This window comes from Neolamprologus multifasciatus, chromosome 16, assembly GCF_963576455.1.
Source record: "Neolamprologus multifasciatus chromosome 16, fNeoMul1.2, whole genome shotgun sequence".
NCBI classification, from domain to species: domain Eukaryota; kingdom Metazoa; phylum Chordata; class Actinopteri; order Cichliformes; family Cichlidae; genus Neolamprologus; species Neolamprologus multifasciatus.
In genome coordinates this window covers 20,063,622-20,086,244 of record NC_140454.1, presented here as the reverse complement: position 1 = coordinate 20,086,244, position 22,623 = coordinate 20,063,622, and the positions used below count along the sequence as shown (strand labels likewise).

At 37.7% G+C, this 22,623-nt stretch overlaps 1 protein-coding gene, 1 long non-coding RNA gene and 1 pseudogene across 3 annotated transcripts; 2 read left to right on the top strand and 1 right to left on the bottom strand.

Moving 5' to 3' along the window:
- Positions 1-3,215: 3,215 nt before the first annotated feature.
- Positions 3,216-4,955, top strand: LOC146500741 (uncharacterized). The gene is made up of 3 exons (XR_014869730.1): positions 3,216-3,929; positions 4,016-4,072; positions 4,821-4,955. It is a non-coding gene; the product is annotated as an uncharacterized LOC146500741 (long non-coding RNA).
- A 40-nt stretch (positions 4,956-4,995) lies between these two features.
- Positions 4,996-8,224, top strand: LOC146500740 (sodium channel protein type 2 subunit alpha pseudogene; annotated as a pseudogene).
- A 9,627-nt stretch (positions 8,225-17,851) lies between these two features.
- slc38a11 (solute carrier family 38 member 11) lies at positions 17,852-22,543 on the bottom strand. Of its 2 annotated transcripts, XM_085134780.1 has the most exons (12): positions 22,065-22,538; positions 21,844-21,964; positions 21,337-21,411; positions 21,080-21,214; positions 20,863-20,928; positions 20,660-20,766; positions 20,500-20,579; positions 20,262-20,332; positions 19,332-19,493; positions 19,128-19,240; positions 18,727-18,858; positions 17,852-18,638 (listed from the first exon to the last, which is right to left on the bottom strand). In XM_085134780.1, the coding sequence occupies exons 1-12, from the start codon at positions 22,074-22,076 to the stop codon at positions 18,399-18,401; spliced, it is 1,314 nt and encodes a 437-aa protein (XP_084990906.1). In that variant the 5' UTR covers positions 22,077-22,538; the 3' UTR covers positions 17,852-18,398. The 2 variants fall into 2 exon arrangements, with proteins under 2 accessions (XP_084990906.1, XP_084990907.1); XM_085134781.1 differs by lacking the exon at positions 21,080-21,214 and having other exon boundaries at positions 22,065-22,543.
- Between the last annotated feature and the right edge of the window lie 80 nt (positions 22,544-22,623).

Genomic DNA, 22,623 nt, shown 5'->3' with positions numbered 1-22,623 from the left:
CTTAGCAGTGGGGCTCTTGTAAGTATTTACATAAAAACATCTGGCATCTAATCAGGCAGTTCTTAACTGTTCATTTTTTAAAAGTTTTTTCATTTAATATTACTAAATCAGTCTCTTTCAGTGATCTGTTCTCATGTCTGTTTTGGAACAAATCCTAAGATACTGTCTGCAAAGTACTATTGATATTTTTAATGGAAATTTCATTATGTGCATGTTTGGCATTAATACACTTTCCATTTGTATTTACACTTACCTGTCTTTTTCCTCACATTTAGGCATTTGAAGATATCTACAATGAGCAGAGGAAGACTATTAAAACAGTTTTGGAGTTTGCAGACAAAACTTTCACTTGCATCTTTATTCTGGAGATGTTACTGAAGTGGATGGCATATGGATTTGCTAAATATTTCTCAAATGCCTGGTGCTGGTTGGACTTCCTAATTGCTAATGTACATCGAAATGCTGCTTAGACAGAAACACACAGTTTAATATATCTGTGCCGCTTATAACGTACTTGTAATTGTATTTTTTCCAGATCTCACTTGCCGATCTAGTAGCCAACACATTAAATGCTAATAATTTCGGTCCCATGAAGTCTTTGAGAACCCTACGAGCTCTAAGGCCACTAAGAGCCCTGTCACGCTTTGATGGCATAAGGGTAAGAGCTGTTGGAACTACCTATCCATTCAGGGTCACGTTGAACTATCTACCACTAATCCAGTACACTAGACTACAACCTAAATTTCTTAGGTACACTTTACTAGTTCTGGGTGGGCCTTCTTTAGCCTTCAGAACTGCCTTTATTCACTTTGTCATAGATTAAACAAGGTGCTGGAAACATTCCTCTGAGACTTTGGGTCCATACTGACACAATAAAAGCACACGGTTGCTGCAGATTTACACAAGAAGATGAATACAGTGTGGACATAAAGGAATGGTCATGGTTGCTTATAATACTCAAGTAGGCTGCGGCATTTAAGCAATACTTAATTGGATGGATCGATTAATCAGTACTGAGAAGCCTAAAGTCTGTCGAGAAAATATCCCCCACACCCTTGCACTACGACCACCAGACTGAACTACTGGTATAAGGAAGAATGAATCTAGGTTTTCAACTTCTTGTCATATCATCCAAATGTCACAACAAAAATCAAGACTCAATGCAGCAGCTTTTTCCAGTCTTCTTTAGTCCAATTTTGGTAAACCAATTTGAATTCTTGCTCAGTTTTCTTTGTTTAACTGAAGTAGTGGCATCTGATATAATCTTCAGCTTCTATAGCCCATCTGCTTCAAGGTTGGATGTGTTGTGTGTTAAAATATGCTCTTCTGTTCACCTTGTTTACAAAAACTGGTCGTTTGAGTTACTATTGCTAACCTGTAAACTAAGCAGTCTGGTCATTCTCTGACCTTTAGCATCAAAAAGGCATCATTATCCAGAGAACTTCGGCTCACTAGATATTTTCTCTTTTTCAAAACATTATCTCTATTTTTTCTTTTATGAATCCTAGCAATGGCTGTAAGGTCATCAATTTCTGGATTTTTTCTCAGCTAATCTCATCAAACAAGAGAAATCTCAAGATACTGTTCGAAACCATAAGCTCTGTTGTTTCCCCCATGGTCCCCCCAGTAGCCATGTCTTCTATATCTGACAGTAATGACTTTCTAAATTTGTTTGTGGATAAAGTTAATAATGTCCAAATGAGCGTTTGTCCTTCAATACCATCTGTTTGTGTCTCTGGTCCACCTCCCCCTCATTCACTGTCAGTGTTTAACCCAATGACCATACATGATCTTTCACTTCTGCTGGATAAAATGAAAATCACCACTTGTCCATATGACATTCTACCTGCTGGACTGTTTTCAAAATGTTCTCTCTGCCATTGGCCCCTCTGTTGTAGAGATATGCAACACCTCTCTTTTAACAGGTGTGGTGCGTAGGTTCTGTAAGTATGCTGTTGTTGAGCCAATATTAAAAAACAGCAGTTCAAATCTAACACAGCTTAAGAATTACAGGCTTATCTCTAAGCTAAAATTGTGGCTCTGGAGTGGTTTCAGTCATACCTCTCCAATGGATCTTTTAACTTTTGTGCAAATCCGTTTATGTCACATCTGACGTGTGGAGTACCGCAGGGTTCAGTTCTGGGACCTATTCTTTTTCTCCTGTGCATGTTACCTCTAGGACTTATAATTAGGCAGTTCCCTGATGTGTCTTATCACTTCTAGACTGATGATATTCAGCTCTGCTGCTCTTTTAAGCCAATGGAAGTCCAAAAGTTGTTCTCTTTAATAAAATGTTTAGCTTCCATTGAACAATGGCTTTGTGACAACTACTTGCGGCTGCACTCAGAGAAGTCAGAAACGGTAATTATTGCTCCCGACAGCCAAATATCTGTAATCAAGCAGCATCTTGGTTCTCTTGGCTCCTCTGTTCAGCCGAGCCTCAGGTACCTTGATGTTATTTTTGATTCTGCGATGTCGCTAGAGCAACACTCTCAAGCAGCTAATTAGGAACTGCCTTTTTCAACTAAGGATTACAAGGACAACATTGTTGTCTAAATCTGAATTGGAAATACTGATTCGTGCTTTTATTTCATCTCGGTTAGATTATTGTAACAGCCTTTTGTCTTTGTTTGAACAAAAAGAATCCTAACCGTCTCCAATCAGTCCAGAATTCTGCTGCAAAGCTCTTAACAAAGACACAAAAATACAGAGCACATTACACCGGTTTTATTCCCATTACACTGGCTTCTAGTACATTTTAGAATTCACCTCAAAATTTTAGTACTGACTTTTAAAGCTCTCAGTCAATCCTACCTACATCTCGGATCTTATAGAACCCCATGCTCTCCCTTGCAGCCTGAGATCATCAAAGGCTGTTAGTAGTTTTAAGACCAGAGGAGATTGATCTTTTAGAACACCAGCCCCCAGGTTGTGGATTGCTTTGCCTCCATCTTAAAGTTGCCTTGATTTTATTTATTCTTTCAGACAGCAGCTAAAAGCTCAAAACCTCAGAATGGCTTTCTACTAGAGTTGTGCTGCAGATTCGATTGTGTTGTTTTATGTACATGTGTTTTATATTATTGTGAAGCACTTTGTGGTTCTTATCATATGAAGATATGATATGAAGTAATCACAAATCTCCCTTATCGAGATTGCCCCGTGCGTGGGACTGCACGCACATAACTAGCTAACCGCGCTAACCCATTGATGCCGTGCAGCCCCACGTCATCAGTGATGTTGACAATAAAATTCATCTACGTGGAATTTTATTGTTGACTTGTCATATACCAATACCACATAAATGGACAAGACAGCAGGGTAATATTCACAGGTTGTCAGACGTGAGCAGGTGAGGTACTGGAGCCTAGAACAGGAGGTTAGCTCACAGAAAGTGGAGACAGGAGTTATTAAAGTAACCGTTAACTATTTGACAAATCTAAGAAAAAATGGCAGATTTGTCAACTACCAAAATAAACTTTAGTTGCAGCCCAACGCAATGGCACTTAAAAATGTGTTTTTTCTTATTTTTTTATTTATTAATTTATTTTTAACCATTACCACAGTGTACAATATCATGCATCAGTTTAGAATTCTGTGATCTCTGTCTGCTGTACAGATATGTTATGTTATGTGATTTGTGTATTGATGTGCAGGTGGTTGTCAATTCCCTAATGGCAGCCATTCCCTCCATCTTCAATGTGCTGCTGGTATGCCTCATCTTCTGGCTGATCTTCAGTATCATTGGAGTCAACTTATTTGCAGGAAAGTTCTACTATTGTGTCAACACAACCACAAATAAAAATTTCCTGGTATCAGAAGTGAAAAATATGACAGACTGTCGGCAAATGGAAAATGGAAGAGCTCGAGTGATGAATCTTAAGGTCAACTTTGATCATGTTGGCATGGGTTACCTTGCACTGTTGCAAGTAGTAAGTAAATCAGTATTTTGTTGCAAATTTTGTAATAGAAGAACATGTTTTTCTACCGTTGTCACTTGCTGTATTTTTTTCTATAGGCTACATTTAAGGGTTGGATGGACATCATGTATGCCGCTGTTGATTCTCAAACCAAGGTGGTTATTTTTATATCTCACCATATAAATGCTTTAACTCCTGTAAAATGTCAATGTTTTATTAAAATCATATTACACTTTCTTTTGCTGAGGCGGTGACACATTTCTGATGAAAAATTTGTAACAATGTAAAATATATTTTTTGAAGTGAAGGGTTGGTCTAACATGAGCAAGAGTTAGCTTTATCTTAAAGATCTGGAGGACCTCTACTGTAATTTCCTGCTTCTAAATTCAGATAAAACAGGTTATTCTACGGCCCTAATAATCTTAGAAATATGGTGTCTAACCAAATGTTAACTCTGGATGGCATTACGGTGGCCTCCAATAACATTGTGAGGAATCTCGAAGTCATTTTTGGACAGGCAATGCACATATTAAACAAATATGTAGGACTGCTTTTTTCATTTGCGCAATATCTCTAAAAATTACAGACATCCAAAACTAGTTTATGCATTCATTACCTCTAGGATGTACCACTGTGATTTATTATCATCAGGATGTTCTAAAAACTCCCTGAAAAGCCTTTAGTTGATTCAAAATGCTGCAGCTCAAGTTTTTGACAGATACTGACAGGGACTAGGAAGACAGAATATTTTATGCACTGTATACACAGTGCTAAGTAAGCAAATACCACCAAGGCAAAGTTTCCTGTAAAATTAAATCACTTAAGGCACACATCCGCTTGGCCAGAATAGTGATCTAAAGGACGTCTCTTTTTTAATGTCTTGTTTTTTTGTTATCATTGTAGCCAGAAGAACAACCAGACTATGAGGTCAACCTATATATGTACTGTTATTTTGTTGTTTTCATCATATTTGGAGCATTTTTCACACTCAATCTTTTCACTGGTGTTGTTATTGACAACTTCAATCAGCAAAGGAAAAAGATAAGTATCAAACCTCTTTGTAAAAAAAAGAATTGGTATTTTCTCTTTTTTGATTTAAGTGATTTAATGTGCCTATCATGTTTTCTTTACTTAGGAGGTCAAGACATCTTTATGACTGAAGAACAAAAGAAATACTACAATGCCATGAAAAAACTGGCATCAAAGAAACCACAAAAACCGATCCCTAGACCATCAGTATGCGAGTCAAACTTTGACTGCATTCAATATGAATTAAAAATCTTATTGTTTTTCTTCTAAAATGTATTCTTGTTTATTTTACCCATGTCTATCTGTTTCAGAACAAGATTCTAGGATATATTTTTGATTTTACAACCAAGAAATCTTTTGATATTGTGATCATGGTTCTAATATCACTTAATATGATTGCTATGATGGTGGAAACTGATAAACAATCAGACTACAAGAAAAAGGTTCTCTACTATATAAATGTGGTATTCATTGTCGTGTTCACTGGAGAGTGCTTATTGAAGATGGTCTCGCTCCGGCACTACTTTTTCATGAATGGCTGGAATATATTTGATTTCATCGTTGTTATTCTGTCAATCATCGGTATGACTCACATCTATTTACAGTTTATCTCTGACAAGTTTTTAATATAGCAGTAATCTGTCATTCAGTGTTTAATCATTTCATTTCTTTCTTTAGGTTTGTTTCTTACTGAGATAATAGAAAAATACTTTCTTTCACCAACCTTGTTCAGAGTCATCCGACTGGCACGGATTGGCCGCGTCCTCCGCCTCGTTAAAAGAGCCAAAAGGATCCGCACACTCTTGTTTGCCTTGATGATGTCACTTCCTGCCTTGTTCAACATTGGTCTCTTACTCTTCTTGGTGATGTTTATCTATGCCATCATTGGCATGTCAAACTTTGCATATGTCAAGAAGGAAAAAGGTATTGATGATCTTTTCAATTTTGAGACTTTTGCAAACAGCATGATCTGTCTGTTCCAAATCACCACCTCAGCTGGATGGGATACCCTACTATATCCCATTCTCAACACAAATGGAGATGACTGTGACCCTGAGATGGAGAATCCTGGTAGTACTTTTAAAGGAAACTGTGGGAATCCTGCAGTGGGAATTATCTTCTTTGTGAGCTATATCATTATCTCTTTCCTTATTGTGGTGAATATGTACATTGCAGTCATCCTGGAAAACTTTGGTGTAGCTACTGAAGAGAGCGCTGACCCACTGAGTGAGGATGATTTTGAAATGTTTTATGAGGTCTGGGAAAGGTTTGATCCTCATGCAACACAGTTCATTGAGTATAAAAAGCTTTCAGAATTTGCAGATAATCTGGAACCACCATTGCGCATAGCCAAGCCTAACAAGTTTGACCTGATCTCTATGGACTTACCCATCGTGAGTGGTGACCGCATTCACTGCCTAGACATCCTGTTTGCATTCACAAAGCGTGTTCTAGGCGAGGGTGGAGAAATGGACATTCTAAAGGAGCAAATGGAAGAGCGCTTCATGGCTTCGAATCTTTCAAAGGTGTCCTACGAACCCATCAGTACCACCATCCGGCGCAGACAAGAGGCTGTTTCAGTTGTTGTGATCCAGAGAGCATTTCGGAAGTATGTACGGGAAAGTCTAAGAAAAGACACAAGACTCCATGAGACATCAAGTAATAACAATCAAAAGGATGAAAAGCTCATTAACATGGAAAAGGATGACACAGACAAACTTTAAGAAAAACTTCCAGTGCCGATAAAAGCAAACTGACACTTTCTGCGGCCTCTCAGCGTTCATGTAGAAATAGAAATAGAAAATAGAAATAACAAATAGAAAAAACAAATATGAAAAAGACAAAAGTGAAAAGGAATTTGTGAACAAAGATGTCAAAGAACAAGATATATAAAAGGAAATCTGTGCTACACCAAAGACACTGTAGTGAATGCAAAATGTTTACAACCTTTCACAGTGATCATGATATCCACTGGAGTCTCTTTTTTAATATGGATATCTGCTATTTCAAACTGACTGTAATTTTTTTTTATCTTAGAGAATAGACAAGTGTCATTTAGGCTATAGTATGACTCGCTTGGAAGGATTAAGGAGCAAGGATCCCTTATGTCTGCTAAGGATGGGCATCATTACTTAAAGTGTTATGAAACGCATATAAGTTAATCCTTTAACTTGTATTGAAGCTAATTTTGCTACCTGGTGTCTTTAATTCACTAGCTGTGACCTGACTAACCTAAATGGATCCTGACTTAGGTCTGACAGCATTCCCAATAGATAATTGCAGATGGCAGAGCAACAGTTAAGGCTAAGGCTTGGGGAAGGCCTCAGAGAAGAATGGTGGCTTTCCAGCCAGGCATTTCCCAATGTAATAATGAGAGACAAATGATGATGATGCACTACAAACAGCTTGTAGTGCAGGGCATATATAGTTGTATACAGAGAACTAGAAGGGGAGTGTTTGTCCCCACTTCAAAATGCAGATAAATTATCTCCAATTCACTAGCTGGGACTGCATCCTCATTTAGATATGACAGCATTTCTAGTGGAAATCAATTGAGGCTGCTGCTTGGGGAAGGCCCCAGAAGAGACTGGCTGCAGCTCCTGGGCTAGGCAGATCCCCAAAGAAGGAATCCCCAGGAAGCAGTGATGAAAATGTGTGTTGCAAATGTAAAAAATGGTTGCAAATATATGATTGGTAGATTGACCTCATGACCTCAAACTGGTGATCTGTGATTTCACTGACTGAAGTGGATCTAATGGCAGAAATGCAGAAAGAATAACTGGAGAAGAGATCCGAAGTATTCCCGATGATGACAGAACTTAAAGCTGAAAGTAATGGATCAAAGGCTAGTAAATCCTTAGGGCTGAGTCTATCTTGAAATAGGATATGAAATCGGGATTACCTGGCTGGGTAGTTTACTTCATTTTGCGTCATTTTGATGACTACTGTGTAGATTTCATAAAACAATCAAGGTGACAATAAGCAGTTTTGTAAACACTGGTTGAATTTGGAAGAACAATTACAGGAGAACCACCTTCCATGACAACCCCATGATATGCTAACCCAGAGAACTAGGAGTAGGGGTAAGAGCTAAATGTCGTCAAGTGGGAAAGCTGATAATCATATAAGAAAAAGAAAATAACCAATTGAGATGGCCAGCAGATATTGCCAGAACCAAATTTCAGCTTGGACAAGCTATCCAGAATGATTGTGTCAAAAATTGAAATGATGAAAGTGAGAAATGAAGGGAGACCTTGAGGAGTTATGCACAGGGTAAAGTTCAGGTGTCCTAAAAGGAAGGGGGGGGGAGAACTATTTGTTTACAAGAGGAGCAAGAAAATGCTTTTGGAGGAGGAAATTAATGCCACTGGGTTTTCCCATGGCCAGAGAAACCTGCAACCAGATGATGTTGAGGGTCAGTGGGGTTGTGTGGGCATGCTGGGCAGGAATGACAGCGTCTGTAGAATGAGCAGGAGTCCAGGTAGCGGCACAGACATGGAACTTGTGAAGTCATTGAAATAATTGCAAACTGTGCAGTCTCCTAGTTGAATGACGAGTCTACCCTTACTATCTATGCCATGTCGCAAATGAATGCTCGCAAAAGATTGTGTGGGTTTGAATTTTTGGAGGAGCGGCTGGAGCTGGATGAAGCAGGATGTGAAGGTGCTCCACATATCAAACAAAAGTGAGAATAAACAGCTTGTAGTACAGGACGGTCATATATAGCCAAAGAACCAGAAAGGGCGTATTTCAGGTGTGATTCTGCTCCTGAAATTCTAAATAATTTTCTCCAATTGTTTTTAAACCACTGATTGTTATATTACTCAAGCAGGGGGAAAAGGTTGTATGTTATCACTAAAGAAAAATCACGATTTGGTTAATTTTCTTTCTATATTTATTTTTCTTTTTTTTACTCTTTCAAAATGGTTCTATCTTCAGGTATAGGCTTTCCACCAAAAATCACTACTTCAAAAGAAAACTAATGGCAATGATTATGCATGCCAGAGTGTGTGCCATGATTTGTCCCAGTCCATCAGGTGCAAAATTGTCATGAGGAGGCTGAGGTTTTTTTTACACGTTACAGAAACTTTCCTTGTAGTAAAAAAACAAATCCAAGCCGAGTTTGTTGATTATCTTTGATTATCAGTGTCAGAGCAGAAACCCTAGAAAAATACTTTTCAAATTGTTAGATCATTTTTTAAATTGTTGGCATTCCTGTGTTCCAGCTATCTAAAATTTAGACTATTGCTAAACATGTATACATTTAACAATTAAAGGCTCTATACAATATGAAGTAAATGTGTATGTTTAACTGCAGTTTTTACAAAAGCATTCACTACAGCTGGAAGAACCACATAAAATGTCAACTTTCTGGTCAGTGTCAGTGTGAATGCCCTCACTGAAATTGTTTACATGCTTGTTTGTGTCATGCTGTGGTTCAGTAAGTTGGTACGGTGTATGTTAGAAGATGATAAGCTTTACTACAATATTAGTTCACTCTAGCAGTCTGACATTAGACAAAAGTAAACACAGGAACCAGTGCTTCAATAGGAGTACGCATGGGTACATGGCAAAAATATGCATAGTAATAGTGCACTTGAGAGTAATTTGACAAGGTATGCAACTTTCCCATTTTATACCTGCTTTTTGTTGTCCTAGTACCAGTTTAAGTCTGTCACTGGCAAATAACTGTGTAAGCAGCTTATTAAACTAAACTCATGCTTGTTGGGATTTGTTGGGATTTTCTGTATCTCATAAAACAAGACTGATAATGCAGGTCACATAAATCAAGGCAGTCCATTTTTCTATTACATAAAATGTCTGAATGTTGATGGAAAACTTGTAAAAGTTTCTATTAAGAATGCACAAAGGCCTAATTCATATAAGTTCATTTTTAATGTTACAGGCTGAGAGTGGGTATATGGGTGTATATACTGTAGTATAACAGACATAAAGAAGCGCTGACGTGACAAATCCTACTTCCGGGCCTAAAGTAGTCTGCATTTAATATGGCTTTTGTGTTGTTAACATGTTTAATGTTTTGTATTTTCTTCTATTTAATCTCAAAAAGCTCTTAAAACAGTCAGTGATCACTGTTGACCTCCCTCGGCTTTTATTACCGCTAATCATTTATTTAAGCTCAGTTTTTAAAACCTTAGGATGTAACTGCAGCCCAGCCCATGCAGCAGTATATGAATGACTAACCTCGTATTGTGGATGGATTATATCAGTTGTTCTCCTGGCTGAAGTTTGGTCCTTTTACAGCATCCTGCCATATGGTTACATTTGTTCCTGACCACCGAGAACACTCACATTAACTTTTATCGAGTGGAAAAAAAGTTAGCTTGTTTATATTATGCTAACATAGCTGTGTCGCTAGCGGTCACGTAGCACATCATTATATATCAGCTAGCCAAACTTCAGTAACCCTACAAACTTCACTGCTGTTTAGTTTTCTGTCTTCATTTATGTTGGAAGTGATAACAGAGCTGTACGTTTTAATTTGTTTCCAAAACCCCGCAGTCAGGACATGCTATATTGTATTTAGATAGAAGCTAGCGAGCTAACTTCCTGCTAACTCCGTTAAATGTCATAAATTCCATTTTCATGGATGCCTGGATGTTAAACTCAATTGTTACACCTGGTAGAGCAGAACGCTGATCATTTTATTAAAGATGAAAGACTTTAGACAGTTTTTCAACTCTCAGTAATGCCATAGTGATAGTTTGATATATGGACCTGCAGCGGAGTTTAGGCCCAGACACGACTAGTGACGTCAGACTTAACGACCGGATAGCCATTATACAGGCAGGATCCACACTAGGGTTGCCAACCGTCCCTTAAAAAACGGAATCGTCCCGTATTTAGAAACAAAAGTACACGTCCCGTATTGAGCTAATAAGGGACGCACTTTGTCCCGTAATACAGTGAGAATCAAAAGTAGTCTATAAGTTTTAATGTAATTAACGCTTTGTTTGAAACCATAATTCCCAGCCCCGCCCCTGCTTTGTGACCAATGAGCTGACAGCACACTTATGACAATTCGAGTATGACAATTCAGATTACCGCTCATCTCATTGGTTGAGGAAAGGTCGCTTGCGGAGAAAATACCGGAAGACAACAGATGACCACAACAAAAAGCATGGCCAACAGGGAAATAAACGCCGACACTGCGGTGCAAGTCTTAGACGACAGTACACCTGAAGCTGGGCAAACACTGCGATTTTCAAACTGCACGATTGGCTCGCATGGGTTATAAGTTCGTAGGTCACGATGCAGGGTCTCACACTATACCGCCCGATGCTCTGATGCGACCTGAGTCACACTGTGCCTCCATAAAATGAAGGTCATAACAGAAAATCTGTCGCTCGCTCTCCCTCTCTGTCTTTCACTCACACAGACACACACCGCCATCAACATTGCTAAATTACTAATGACAAACATGATCAGGCAGCTGTGATTGAGCAGCAATGTAAATCCAACTATTTTCACGGTTGTTGTGGTCGTGATAATTTGGTGATGCCACATCGAAAAGGCTCGGATGAGCTTTCCAAAGTTCTACAAGTTGTGCCTCCATCGCTTGTGTCCAGATCACACACTGCACAGCCGTGCTGCTCCGTCTTTTTCACCGACGTTTACGTGTTTGCGCGTGAGCAGTGTGAGCGGCTGCGGTGACACCCTCACGAGCGATTGATGATCGGGAGCTGGTCGTGAGGTGTTAATCGCTTCTCGTTACCCCACGTATACTACACTATGCACGATGAAGGCCAAAATCGGGCCGATCACGACTCAAAAATCGGCTCAAAATGGGCCAAAAATCGCACAGTGTGAGCCAGGCATTAGACCAGCAATGTTTGTGCCTCTCAGAGAAAGAAAAAAAGGCTGCAAAAGTGCAGGGAAGAATGGGAAAAGGAAAACACCTGGCTGGAAAAGTTCACGATAACACCTATAAAGCGCACTGCGCTGTGTGCCGGCGCACTTTTTCCATAGGCATGCTTCTAATGGTGGGCACATGAAGAACATGAGGGGCGTGAAAGCTCGGGGAACCCTTAACCAATTTTTGTCTACCAGGCCACGGCAGAACCAGATATGGTAAACACTGGTTTGTTTGTTTTTAAACCCTCTGGTTAAGGTTAAAATGGGCATGTGCAGTGAATATCAGCGCTATGTGGCCAGAAGTGTGATAATATAATTTATTTTGTGTAATAAACAACTGCAAGGATAGATGATTACAACAAATAGATGAGTAATACATAAAAGTAATACATAGATGAATAATGATGATGAGTTATGATGCGTAATCATGGGAACAAGTGGGTTTACAAACGGGAGCAAAAGCTGAAATAATGCCTCTGCTGAAGCCAATTGCACTAAATGCACTAAATGTGCACTGTTACAAGAATATTTTTCTTTCTATTATTTTCTATTAATTTATATAATTTTAAGTTAAGCAGGACAGAGTTCTTTTAAAGAAAGATTTACTTTTATTATCAAAAGTTAAGCATGACAGGCTTCTGTTTAAGAAAGAGACCTGTTTTATTGTGTTAATGTTGTCATTTTGAGCTAAAAATAAATGGCTAAATGATTTTTGTTTCCCATGTGTTGATATCACAAAGGATACGCATCTACTTAAATCAAATTCAAGTCAAATGGTTAAAAAAAATAATTTCACACACAAAAAAAGAGCTAAAAAATTCACCACACTGGGAAGGGTGAAGACAACTGGGTCGCCCGGCCCTGGCCACGAGGTGTCCCTTATTTATTTCTCAGGGAGTTGGCAACCCTAATCCACACACTACTGTAAATTTAAACAGGCTAGTTTGAACTTCAGTGTTGTATAAATAGACAACCATGAGGTGTTTAAGGACAAAAAAAAATTAAAAACCATACATGAATATTTACTGAAAGGTTTCACTGGTACATACAGTTATTGCATTGGAATCTGTCTGGTAACAAAGACAAGTCATTCTTCTGTTTCCTGGATGAACCAGAGATGCTTCTCTTCAGCTTTTCTCCTCCTGTTATCCCTCTGCTCCCACACCACCAAAAAAAACAAACCAAAAATAAGCAAAAAAATAATAATTTAAACATATCAAAAAAATATTCAAGAAAATACAAATCACAAAAACACAATGTAAATATACAATATAGCATCCTCAGCTTTCCCAAAGAATAAAATAACTAAATGTGTATTATTAAAAATGAGGTCTCTCTCCTCTAAGTCCCTGTTAATCCATTATTTATTATTCAGTTAAATGATTTATTCTGCTTCATAGAATAAATCAATTATTAGAATAAATAGAATAAATCAATTTCTTCTTCATAGAAGAAATCAATAAGTCAACACCCCCAAGTCAGGCAAATTACCAGAATCCTTGAAGCACAGGCAGAGAAGTAACGCACACGAGATAAGGGACTATCAAAATAAAACAGAAAGTAACTAATAGATATAAATTTGACACAAATAACAGGGAAACCAGATAGCGACACTGACAGCAACACCAACAGGACACACAGACACCAGACCAATATTGGCACATGACAGGAGACAGAAATGGTGGAGATAGTGGAGGGAAGACAAGGAAAAACTGATACTCCAGAAAAAAAATTGAGCAATTACTACAACCTCTGAGCTCAAAGGTCTTGATGCATGCTCAATCATCCAGGTAAGGAAATCCCAAAAAATTGATTCTGTTCATCTTGGATGTAACGTGGACACTCTTTCAATGATGAGGATGAAGACCCAGGACCTCAACAATTAATCAACCATAGACTCAAACAGAGTTTTAATTGATTTGAAAGACTAACTCTTAGTCTTGTCCACTCTAATTGGAAAACTCAAAATCCATCTGATTTCTGATTTCAGATAAAATAATAATTGAAGATGATTTTAACCCATATAGATGCTGAAAGTAACATCCTCAAAGCAGCATTTAATCTATTATTGGACTCAATTAACTTTTCTCAAAATGTTAAAAAAACTCCACCTAAACTTTAATCACACTCTGGATCTTCTTCTGTTATATAGTACAGAAACTGAACATTTAATAGTGTTCCCTAAAAACCATCTGATCATGTCTTAATAACATTTACGTTTACAATAATGGATTACAGCAGTGGAGTAATATATTTCATTAAACTAGATGCCTTTATGAAAGTCCATCCTTGTCAGGGTTGTGGGGGCTAGGCTAGGTGGTGGGATCAACCACAAATTTGATATAGCTGAGTGGTGGGATCAACCTTCTTGCTGTGAGGCAACAGTGCTAATCACCACACAACCATGCTTCCTCAAAATTTTCTTTATGAAAGTGCTTTCTCTCCATGTCTTTCTCTCCAATTGATCCTTCTCCAAGCCATCAGTGTGTCTATTAGATACCTTTCCTTCAGGTAATTTGTCTTACTAACTAATTACAGGCGAATCCCCTTCCTTTTATCTCAAAAATCGAGAGAGTAGTTTTAACTAAGTTTTAAGTAGTTTTAAGAGTAGTTTATAGTGATCATTTGGAGAGGAATGGTTGTTGAAAAGTTTCGGTCAGGTTTCACTACTCATCAGAGTACAGAAAAAGCTTTAGTGAAGGTTACAAATGTACTTCCTATGGCCTCTATGAGTGGACTCATCTCTGTGCTTGTCCTGCTACCTCAGTGCAGCGTTTGATACTGTTGACCATAATATTTTATTACAGCAATTAGAGCATGCTCTAATTATTAAAGGTACTGTGCTGCAGTGGTTTGAATCATATCTATCTAATAGACTCACGTTTGTTTGTGTAAATAGGGAGTCCTCTTCACACACTAAGATTGATTATGGAGTTCCACAGGGTTCCATGCTAGGACCAATTCTATTTACATTATACATGCAGATGATACCCAACTTTTTCTGTCTATAAAGCCAGAAGACACACACAAATTAGTTAAACTACTAAAATGTCTTAAAAATATATTAAAAAGATCTTGGGGACCTAAAGACCTGGATGACCTCTAATTTTCTGTTTCTAAATTCAGATAAAACTGAGGTTGTTTTTCTCAGCTCTAGTAATCTTGGAAATATGTTGCTTAACCAGATGTTTTCTTTGGATGGCATTACAATGGCCTCCAGTAACATTATTGTAAGGATGTCGTAAAAACTCCCCGAAAAGCCTTCAGTTGATCAAAAATGCTACAACAAGAGTACTGACAGGGACTAGAAAGAGAGAGGATATTTCTCCTATACTGGCTTCTCTTCATTGGTTTCCTGTTAAATACAGAATTGAACTCAAAATCCTTCTCGTGACTTACAGCGTATTGAATAGGATGCAGAGCCCTTAGCTTTCAGACACATCTTCTGTGGAACCAGCTCCGAGTTTGGATTTTGAAGACAGACACTAGCTCTACTTTTAAGATTAGGCTTTAAACTTTCCTTTTTGACAAAGCATATAGTTAGGGCTGGATCAGGTGACCCTTAATCCTTCCTTAGTTATGCTGCAATAGGCTTAGGCTGCTGGGGGTTTCCCATGATGCACTGACTGTTTCTCTTTCACTCACTATGTGCTAAAATTATAATTATTATTATTATTAGTAGTAGTAGTAGTAGTAGTAGTATTTTATTCTGTCCCACTGTTGCCAAGTGGTTGCTCAAAGTGGGTTGTTTAATTTTTTGGTTTTCTCTCTATTATTTTAGGGTTTAACCTGCAAAATAAAAGTCCTTGAAGCAACTGTTTTGATATAGCACTACATGAATAAAACTGAATTTAGTTGAACTGAAGACCATTTTCTCTAGTTTAGCTTCTTCAGTCTCAAAACATCCAGCCCAGTATTAAAACACACCATAGCTCACTATCAGTAACAGCTTGCTAGGCCTTAATTTCACTGCAGGGCAACCTGTATGTGACAAATAAATTCTGAATCTGAATCTAATGCTCATTTTTCTTATCCTGTATTGCATCTGCTTGGTGGATATTGTTAAATCATACCCAAAATTTTGCCTTTTGAGCACAGAGAATCTGTGTGGGATTTCTGATAGCAGCATGACATTTCTGGACAGTTAGCAGCATCATTCAATGACACAAAAGTGATGGTTACAGTTAGAAATACTTTTTTTTCTTAAATGCGTTATTTAATTGCTTATAGAAGACTTAAGCAAGAAAAAAATGATACCTATCATTGAATAATATACGTGTATGTGTTAGCAACAACTGTGCTTTAAAAACAGTCAGTCTGATCATTCTGGCATGGTTAGGATTTCGATAACAAATGACACATAGTTTTCAGGGTTACATAAATCTTCACGTATGACTGAGTTTGAAAAAGTGAGAGGCAGTCGCTTAAGTTACCCCAAATATAAAAAGCCAGAAAAAAGAAACATGTCTTCATCCACACCCCAGCAGGTTATAAAGTAATGTAATTTATTTTTCCAAATAATACTCAAACCACAGAAAGATAGTCTGCTACTCTCTATTGTCAAGGAATGTGGCTGTGCTCTCAGATGACACAATACTTATGGAATAAAATTCAGACTGAGAGAGCTGTGTTTTGTTTTGGTGTATTTTGTTTTGTTTTGTTTTGTTTTTGTTTGTTTATTTTTTTTTAGAACTATAACGTGCCTGAATGCTATTTTAACAAATGGGGAAATCACAGTGGGACTTGAAGTCAGGACTTGAAACTTTGTATAGCTATTGTGGAAGACTGAATTGGAAACTGTCATATGCTCAAATTCTCCATCTCACCTCTAATTTCAATCTGAAAATCTCATGAGATGGCCTCTGAATGCCAAGAAAATAAAGACCAACTATAAAAAGCTATTTTTTATGATTCCAGCGACTGGATTACAAGCAGCTGACACCATCTCCAAGGCTATAAACCAAAAGCTGATATGAAATTTTGTCCTATAATGTCTTAACAGCATCTTTAACCGCAATTTGGACAGAAAAAAGAAAACATTTGTATTACAGAATATCAAATCAACAAACTTAATCCATGCACCATTTGCAAAAACAGCAACAACAAAAAATGCCACCAGGCTCATCACAGAGACAGAGGAGGTAGAATGTTTTACCTTCAAAACTGTTCCCATGAGCTCGACATATGGTCAAGGCAATTTCTCAGTAAAACTTTGGAAATGAAAAGAGTTCAAAGGTTGAAACATTTCCAACTGTGACTCAGCTGAGATGTACTATGGAAGAGATTCAGGGCCACTGGGGAAAAAAGTGGGCACGTCTTTTTTTCTTTTCTCAGAATTCTGAGAAAAAAGTCTGAATTCTGAGATTAACAGTTATTACAGCTGGCAATCCAAATGACTGATCTACATACCTTAGACCAGAGCTCCATGGATGAGACTGGCAGTCAAACCTGCTTTTTTCAAGTGATGCAATCCGGCAAATATTGAAATACGGGCGAAAACCACACGAGATCATCAGATTATAATTTGCATGCAGTTTCCTCCTTTCTTTTAATGAAAAAGATGGCATTGTAATTAAACGTTTTACTGATCACGCCTTGCTGGTTTTCTAAGCAGCTTCAAACTTCCATCACCATCAGTATTTAAAAAAAAAGTTAACCTTGGTTGTGGAGTCCTACTGTCTCGATAAATGATCCATAACTCCGTTTTGCAGTCCATCCTAGAGTAGTTTATCCTCCCCCTCCCTCCCTATGAACCACATGCAGTCATATATGTGTGTCTATTGATACAGTGCACAACTCTGCCAACTTTTCTGCGTACATCTCTGACGCTGCATCGCAACACTGAAGCGCAAAAACGGGGCGTTTCTCTCATTTGCTCCCTAGTACTAATGTGGCTTTCAGCATATAACGGTAGCGCATTCGAGTAAACTGACAACTTGACATTACCACCTAAAGTAACAACTTAGCTCAACCACCTATTAATAAAATCCACAAGCGACTGTGTCCATTTAGTGAAATAAAGCGCAGACACAAGAAGCCTTGTTGTTTTTTACTTCCTTTTAATAAACGCTTTATTTGTCTACAGCGACATCATGCGGGAATATGCGGAAGCCAACAATTTCCCTTCCATGTATATAATAAACACAAGTACTAAGAAAAGTCTGTAAAGTCTAAAATAATCATAATAATAATGATAACTTAAATTAATTTATTAGAATAAAGTAAAACTAAAAGGATTTGAATACCTTAATATCACACTTATCCATGAGTATTCCCAAGAACAACAGTCGGCCACCTAGGTTGTGGCCACCATTAAAAATTCTCCCTTAAAGTTTTTCTTTTTCTTTTTATGACAAAAGTTTGAAAAAACTTTATAACCTGATTTTTTACTAAAATGTAAATTCATGTTAATGGAGGGTCCTTCCTCTTCCACCCTACAGTCTGAAATATAAGGCAAAGCACCAATAACCTAGCAGCCAATAAACATATAACAGAATTGAGGAAAGTGTGTCCATATACATTAGGAAAACAAAAAAGTTTTTTTTTTAAGACATCTAAATATTTGACACATTATTTTCATACAGGTGGTACAGTGCTAGAGGCATTGGCATCTGCACAGTAGAACATCTCCACTCCATGTGAACAGCCTTGTGGGTAGATGCCAGTCATGATCAAACCAGTGATCATGATGAACAAGCCGATTATCATTAACACCGCGGGTATCAAATTTTCACCATCGAACCAGCGGCCAGAGGAAAGCTTAAGGAAGCAGGCAGATGGGATGATGAAGATCAGAGGTGTGGCACTCAGAGCACCCTGGATGGAAGAAGATAATATCAGTAAGATAAAGAGAAGAATGAATTAGGATACCTAAATAAATAATTTTATGTCAGTGCAGACTTACATTCAGTTCCAAAACAACTCCTAGACAGTCATAGGCCAAAGATACTGATGTGCAGACTGCAACTATGAGCATGGTTATGGCTGCATGTTCAGTTTTCGAAAGATCTCGGCTGCAAATGACATTAGATACTACCTGAAAAATATATTTGTGAGAAAATGAATATATTTAAATATATATGCATTTTCTACAGCTGTTAAAAGATTTTTAAAAACTAAAACAAAATTACACTCAGGAAGCTGCTGAAGTATTTAAAAGATGTTGCTGTAGTCTTTCTATTTGAGAAGTCTTGCTGAAGCATTTGCGTGCAAGTGGCTAAAACCCTTAGAATATCACTTCCCCACATATGTAATCATTTAACAGTTATTTTTTTTCTGATTGACCTGTCAAATAGTATTACTTACTTCTCGTGTCACAAAGCACTCCAGTGGGAATGTCGTTATTATACTGATGCCAAAACAGAAGCGACCAAATGTTGCCAGGTTATCATTTCTACAGTAGTTCTCAAATATGTCTCCTAAAAAGCATAAATTCTGATATAATTAAACATGTTTTTGTGGCATTTAAATTGCACAGACACCTGCTATACATTATGTACTACATGGTACCTTGTGTGTAGCCAGTGAAAGTTGTATAGCCAGCAACGGCAAATCCAGCACTGATTATTAGTGCTAAGCCTACGGAGATGTGAGTGACTTGAGACCAGTTAGCAAGAGTGGGCTGCTCCAGTGAGCCATAGATAAGAAAGCTGTTGTGGTGGCATATGAAGGCTAAGGTCAAAAACAGAGCAGAATATTGAAGTTCAGCTGACAAAAAACCACGCTGAAGAACAGTTTGAGGTGTTTCCCACATGTGGTATTAATGGTAAACTGAGCATATTATTTATGTTACACTTTTACTTGTCCTAGCTTTCCAGCATATTACAAAAAACATCAAAAGAGGCTGACAAGAATGCAGCTTTCTGGTAGCAGAATATTTTTTTCTTTTGTGGCTGAGTGTCTCAAAATAATAGGCTTGATCTTCTTACAGTAAAGCTGGGTTGCAGGTCAGAGCTATGATGGATTTTGAAATTCTGAGCCTTAGCACTTGGATACTGATGAATAAGCAGTAATGGCTTAGTTAATACATTTTGTTCCCTTTTGATCAGGAAAACATTGAAATACATGAGGATCACTTAGTGTTATTGCCATGTAATGGTCTAATGACCAACAATTTTACAAAAGGAAAAAAAATGTTGCAAGAAGATAGTCAGCAATAAGCTATCATGTTTCTGGTCTTATAATTAGTCCATTATCTATAAGCCTGAACTTGTTTGGTCTCTAACAATTCCTGAAAAAAAGTCTCAACCACCAATCAAACTCATGGTGTTAAGCAAATGACACACCCATTCATGAAATTCCTGATGTCATAAGGCTGGCGTGCATGCTGTGCTTTTATTGTACTGGTTTTTTTTTCTTGTCTTGTGGTAACATACAGTACTACTGAAAGTGTTCTAGAGATGTACAATATCAGTAGAAGCTCAATGCACACAAACTCACCAAAAGACATTACACCTACTGCCTGAATCGCATTCCACTTTGCAAATGCCCATGCATCATCTGTGGGGAGGCTAGAGGGTACATTTATATATTCAGTCATCAAAGAACACAAACATACATCAGTTTGTCTGTAAAATTGATAAATAGGTGATTTTAAAAAGAACCCCATGTTTCACACACAAGTGCAATTAAGCAAAAATCTACGTGGATTAGCAAAATACAGAGTATTCATCCATACATTTGGGGTCCAAAGGTAGCTGCTCTGATGATTACAATGATGAGGATGATAACTGTCAGCACCATTGACAGGAAGGACACCTGGTAACACATGTGAATATTTTATAAGCTACTTTAAAATCACCACAATGCGCTGGATGCTATAGAAAAACCAGACTTACCTTCCCAAGTCGCTCTATGTTTCGATAAAGCGAGAGGGGTAACGTGAAAACAACAGTTGATAATATGATCACAAAGTGACGCTCCGCGAGTATGTGATCTGGGCCAACTGTAACATAATAAATGTGAATGCAATAAATGTCAGTGTTTATTTATTACACGTTTTCTTATTTATAGGCAGAGATTTGATCACGTTTCACTACACCTCCAGGAATTCTTTGAAAGACTTTGGTCAGTGTGTCACCGATTGTGATGTTGTAGCTGATCATCGCTGAAGGAGAAAAGTTCATTTTATTATTCCAATTCATTTTTGTTAACCAAAAGTCAAAAGATGAACGGTAACAGGAATACAGCACTAAACAAATACTTTTCAGAGCATTAGCCAGAACATGCTAAAAGGCTTGATTTAATACTGAACTTACCAATGAAAGGATAAAGAAACTGCAGTCCAGATAAAATTACAAATCCAGGGAAACCAAATGCGCTGTGTACAAGTGACTGATAACTGTTTGTCCCTGACAGGTTTCCTCCTTTTATAAGTAGAATGATTGAGTAATCTTCCATGAAAGACAAAGTAAAAAATCTGTTATTTGTATTGGTTTCTTTTGTTTTGACTCATGTTTTGTGTGTTTTTCCCCCCATAAAGATAAAAAATAAAATGCATCTTTAGTAGGCTTACCTGTGATGAATCCAACAACTATCAAAAGAAGAAGGCCAAAGGGAAGCCCTGCCTGGTTCAATGCGTATGGTAAACCTGGTTAAATAAATAAATAGGAAAATGTACTGCTGCAGCTGATAATGTGTAGAATTTAAATTTACAATCTCCAGAAAGCAAAAACTGCAGAGTAAAGAAGCAGCACAATATCTGCACTGGTTCTTAACAAACACATTTCAGTCTTTTCATTACTCATTTTAATGGTGTAAGCATAACAAAGAGTTAAATTTATGAAAGAGGGCAACAGGCGCTTGTCATATGATACAGCTGTGGGGCTTGAACAGTATGAAAGCTTCTCCTTGTTACACTGAAATGAGCAAAGCTAACTGATTATTCAACAATATTTTTACAGAAATAACAGTTTGAAGTCTTTCAAAGGTTATCATCCAAGTAACCGTTTGCACATAATTTAGTTAACTTTTGTTTAAGGCAGTGTGATAAAAGCTAAAGGCATCTCAAGTAAATATTTACCTATTATTCCAGATCCTATAATAGAATTGATAAAATTAAAAGATGCAGATATCATTGAACATCTCGACTTTCTGGCATCTTTTTGTAGAGGAATTAATGTGGTCCCTTCTTCAGAGTTTAACTGAAATTAATTTTTAAATGAAGAAGAAGAAGAGAAAATCAGTTAATAAGAAAGACTTTAGTCTGCTATTAAAATCCTGCAAGCATCATTTTAGACATACCTGCTGAGCCATTTTTGAACACCTGTTGTTCTCAGTCGTCTCATTCTCGCTTCTATCTGTTTAGCGGTTAACTCTCACATATTTGTGGGTGAGGTTTGTAAAAACGCCTCTCTGTTTCAGTTACTCGATTCAAAGCAAAAACGAAAATAACTCAACAGCGCCCTGGGTCGGTTGTTGGAATATGCTGCAAATTAAGCGTAGGAAATGCAGTGATGCAGAATAGGGGAGGATTCAGTTATAATAATTTTGTCAATGAGCCAAACCTACCGTAACTCAATTCTTAGGGGAGGAGTAGTTTGCACTTTGACACTTGTGCCGAAATATGTTTGGACGCATGCAAGGAAATTGCGAATTAAAGGATTTATTAAAGGATTAAAGGCTCTGTTAAAGCTCCCGTTGTTGAGAAAAAAAGATATACTGTACAGTACGTGTTTGTCTCACGTTGTGGGTTGTAAATATGAGATCAGGCGCTTTATTTCTTTTATATGCTAAACTACCTTCCCCCCCCCCCCCCCCCCCCCCAAACGATACTGCGGCTACCACAGCAGAATATTGTTGA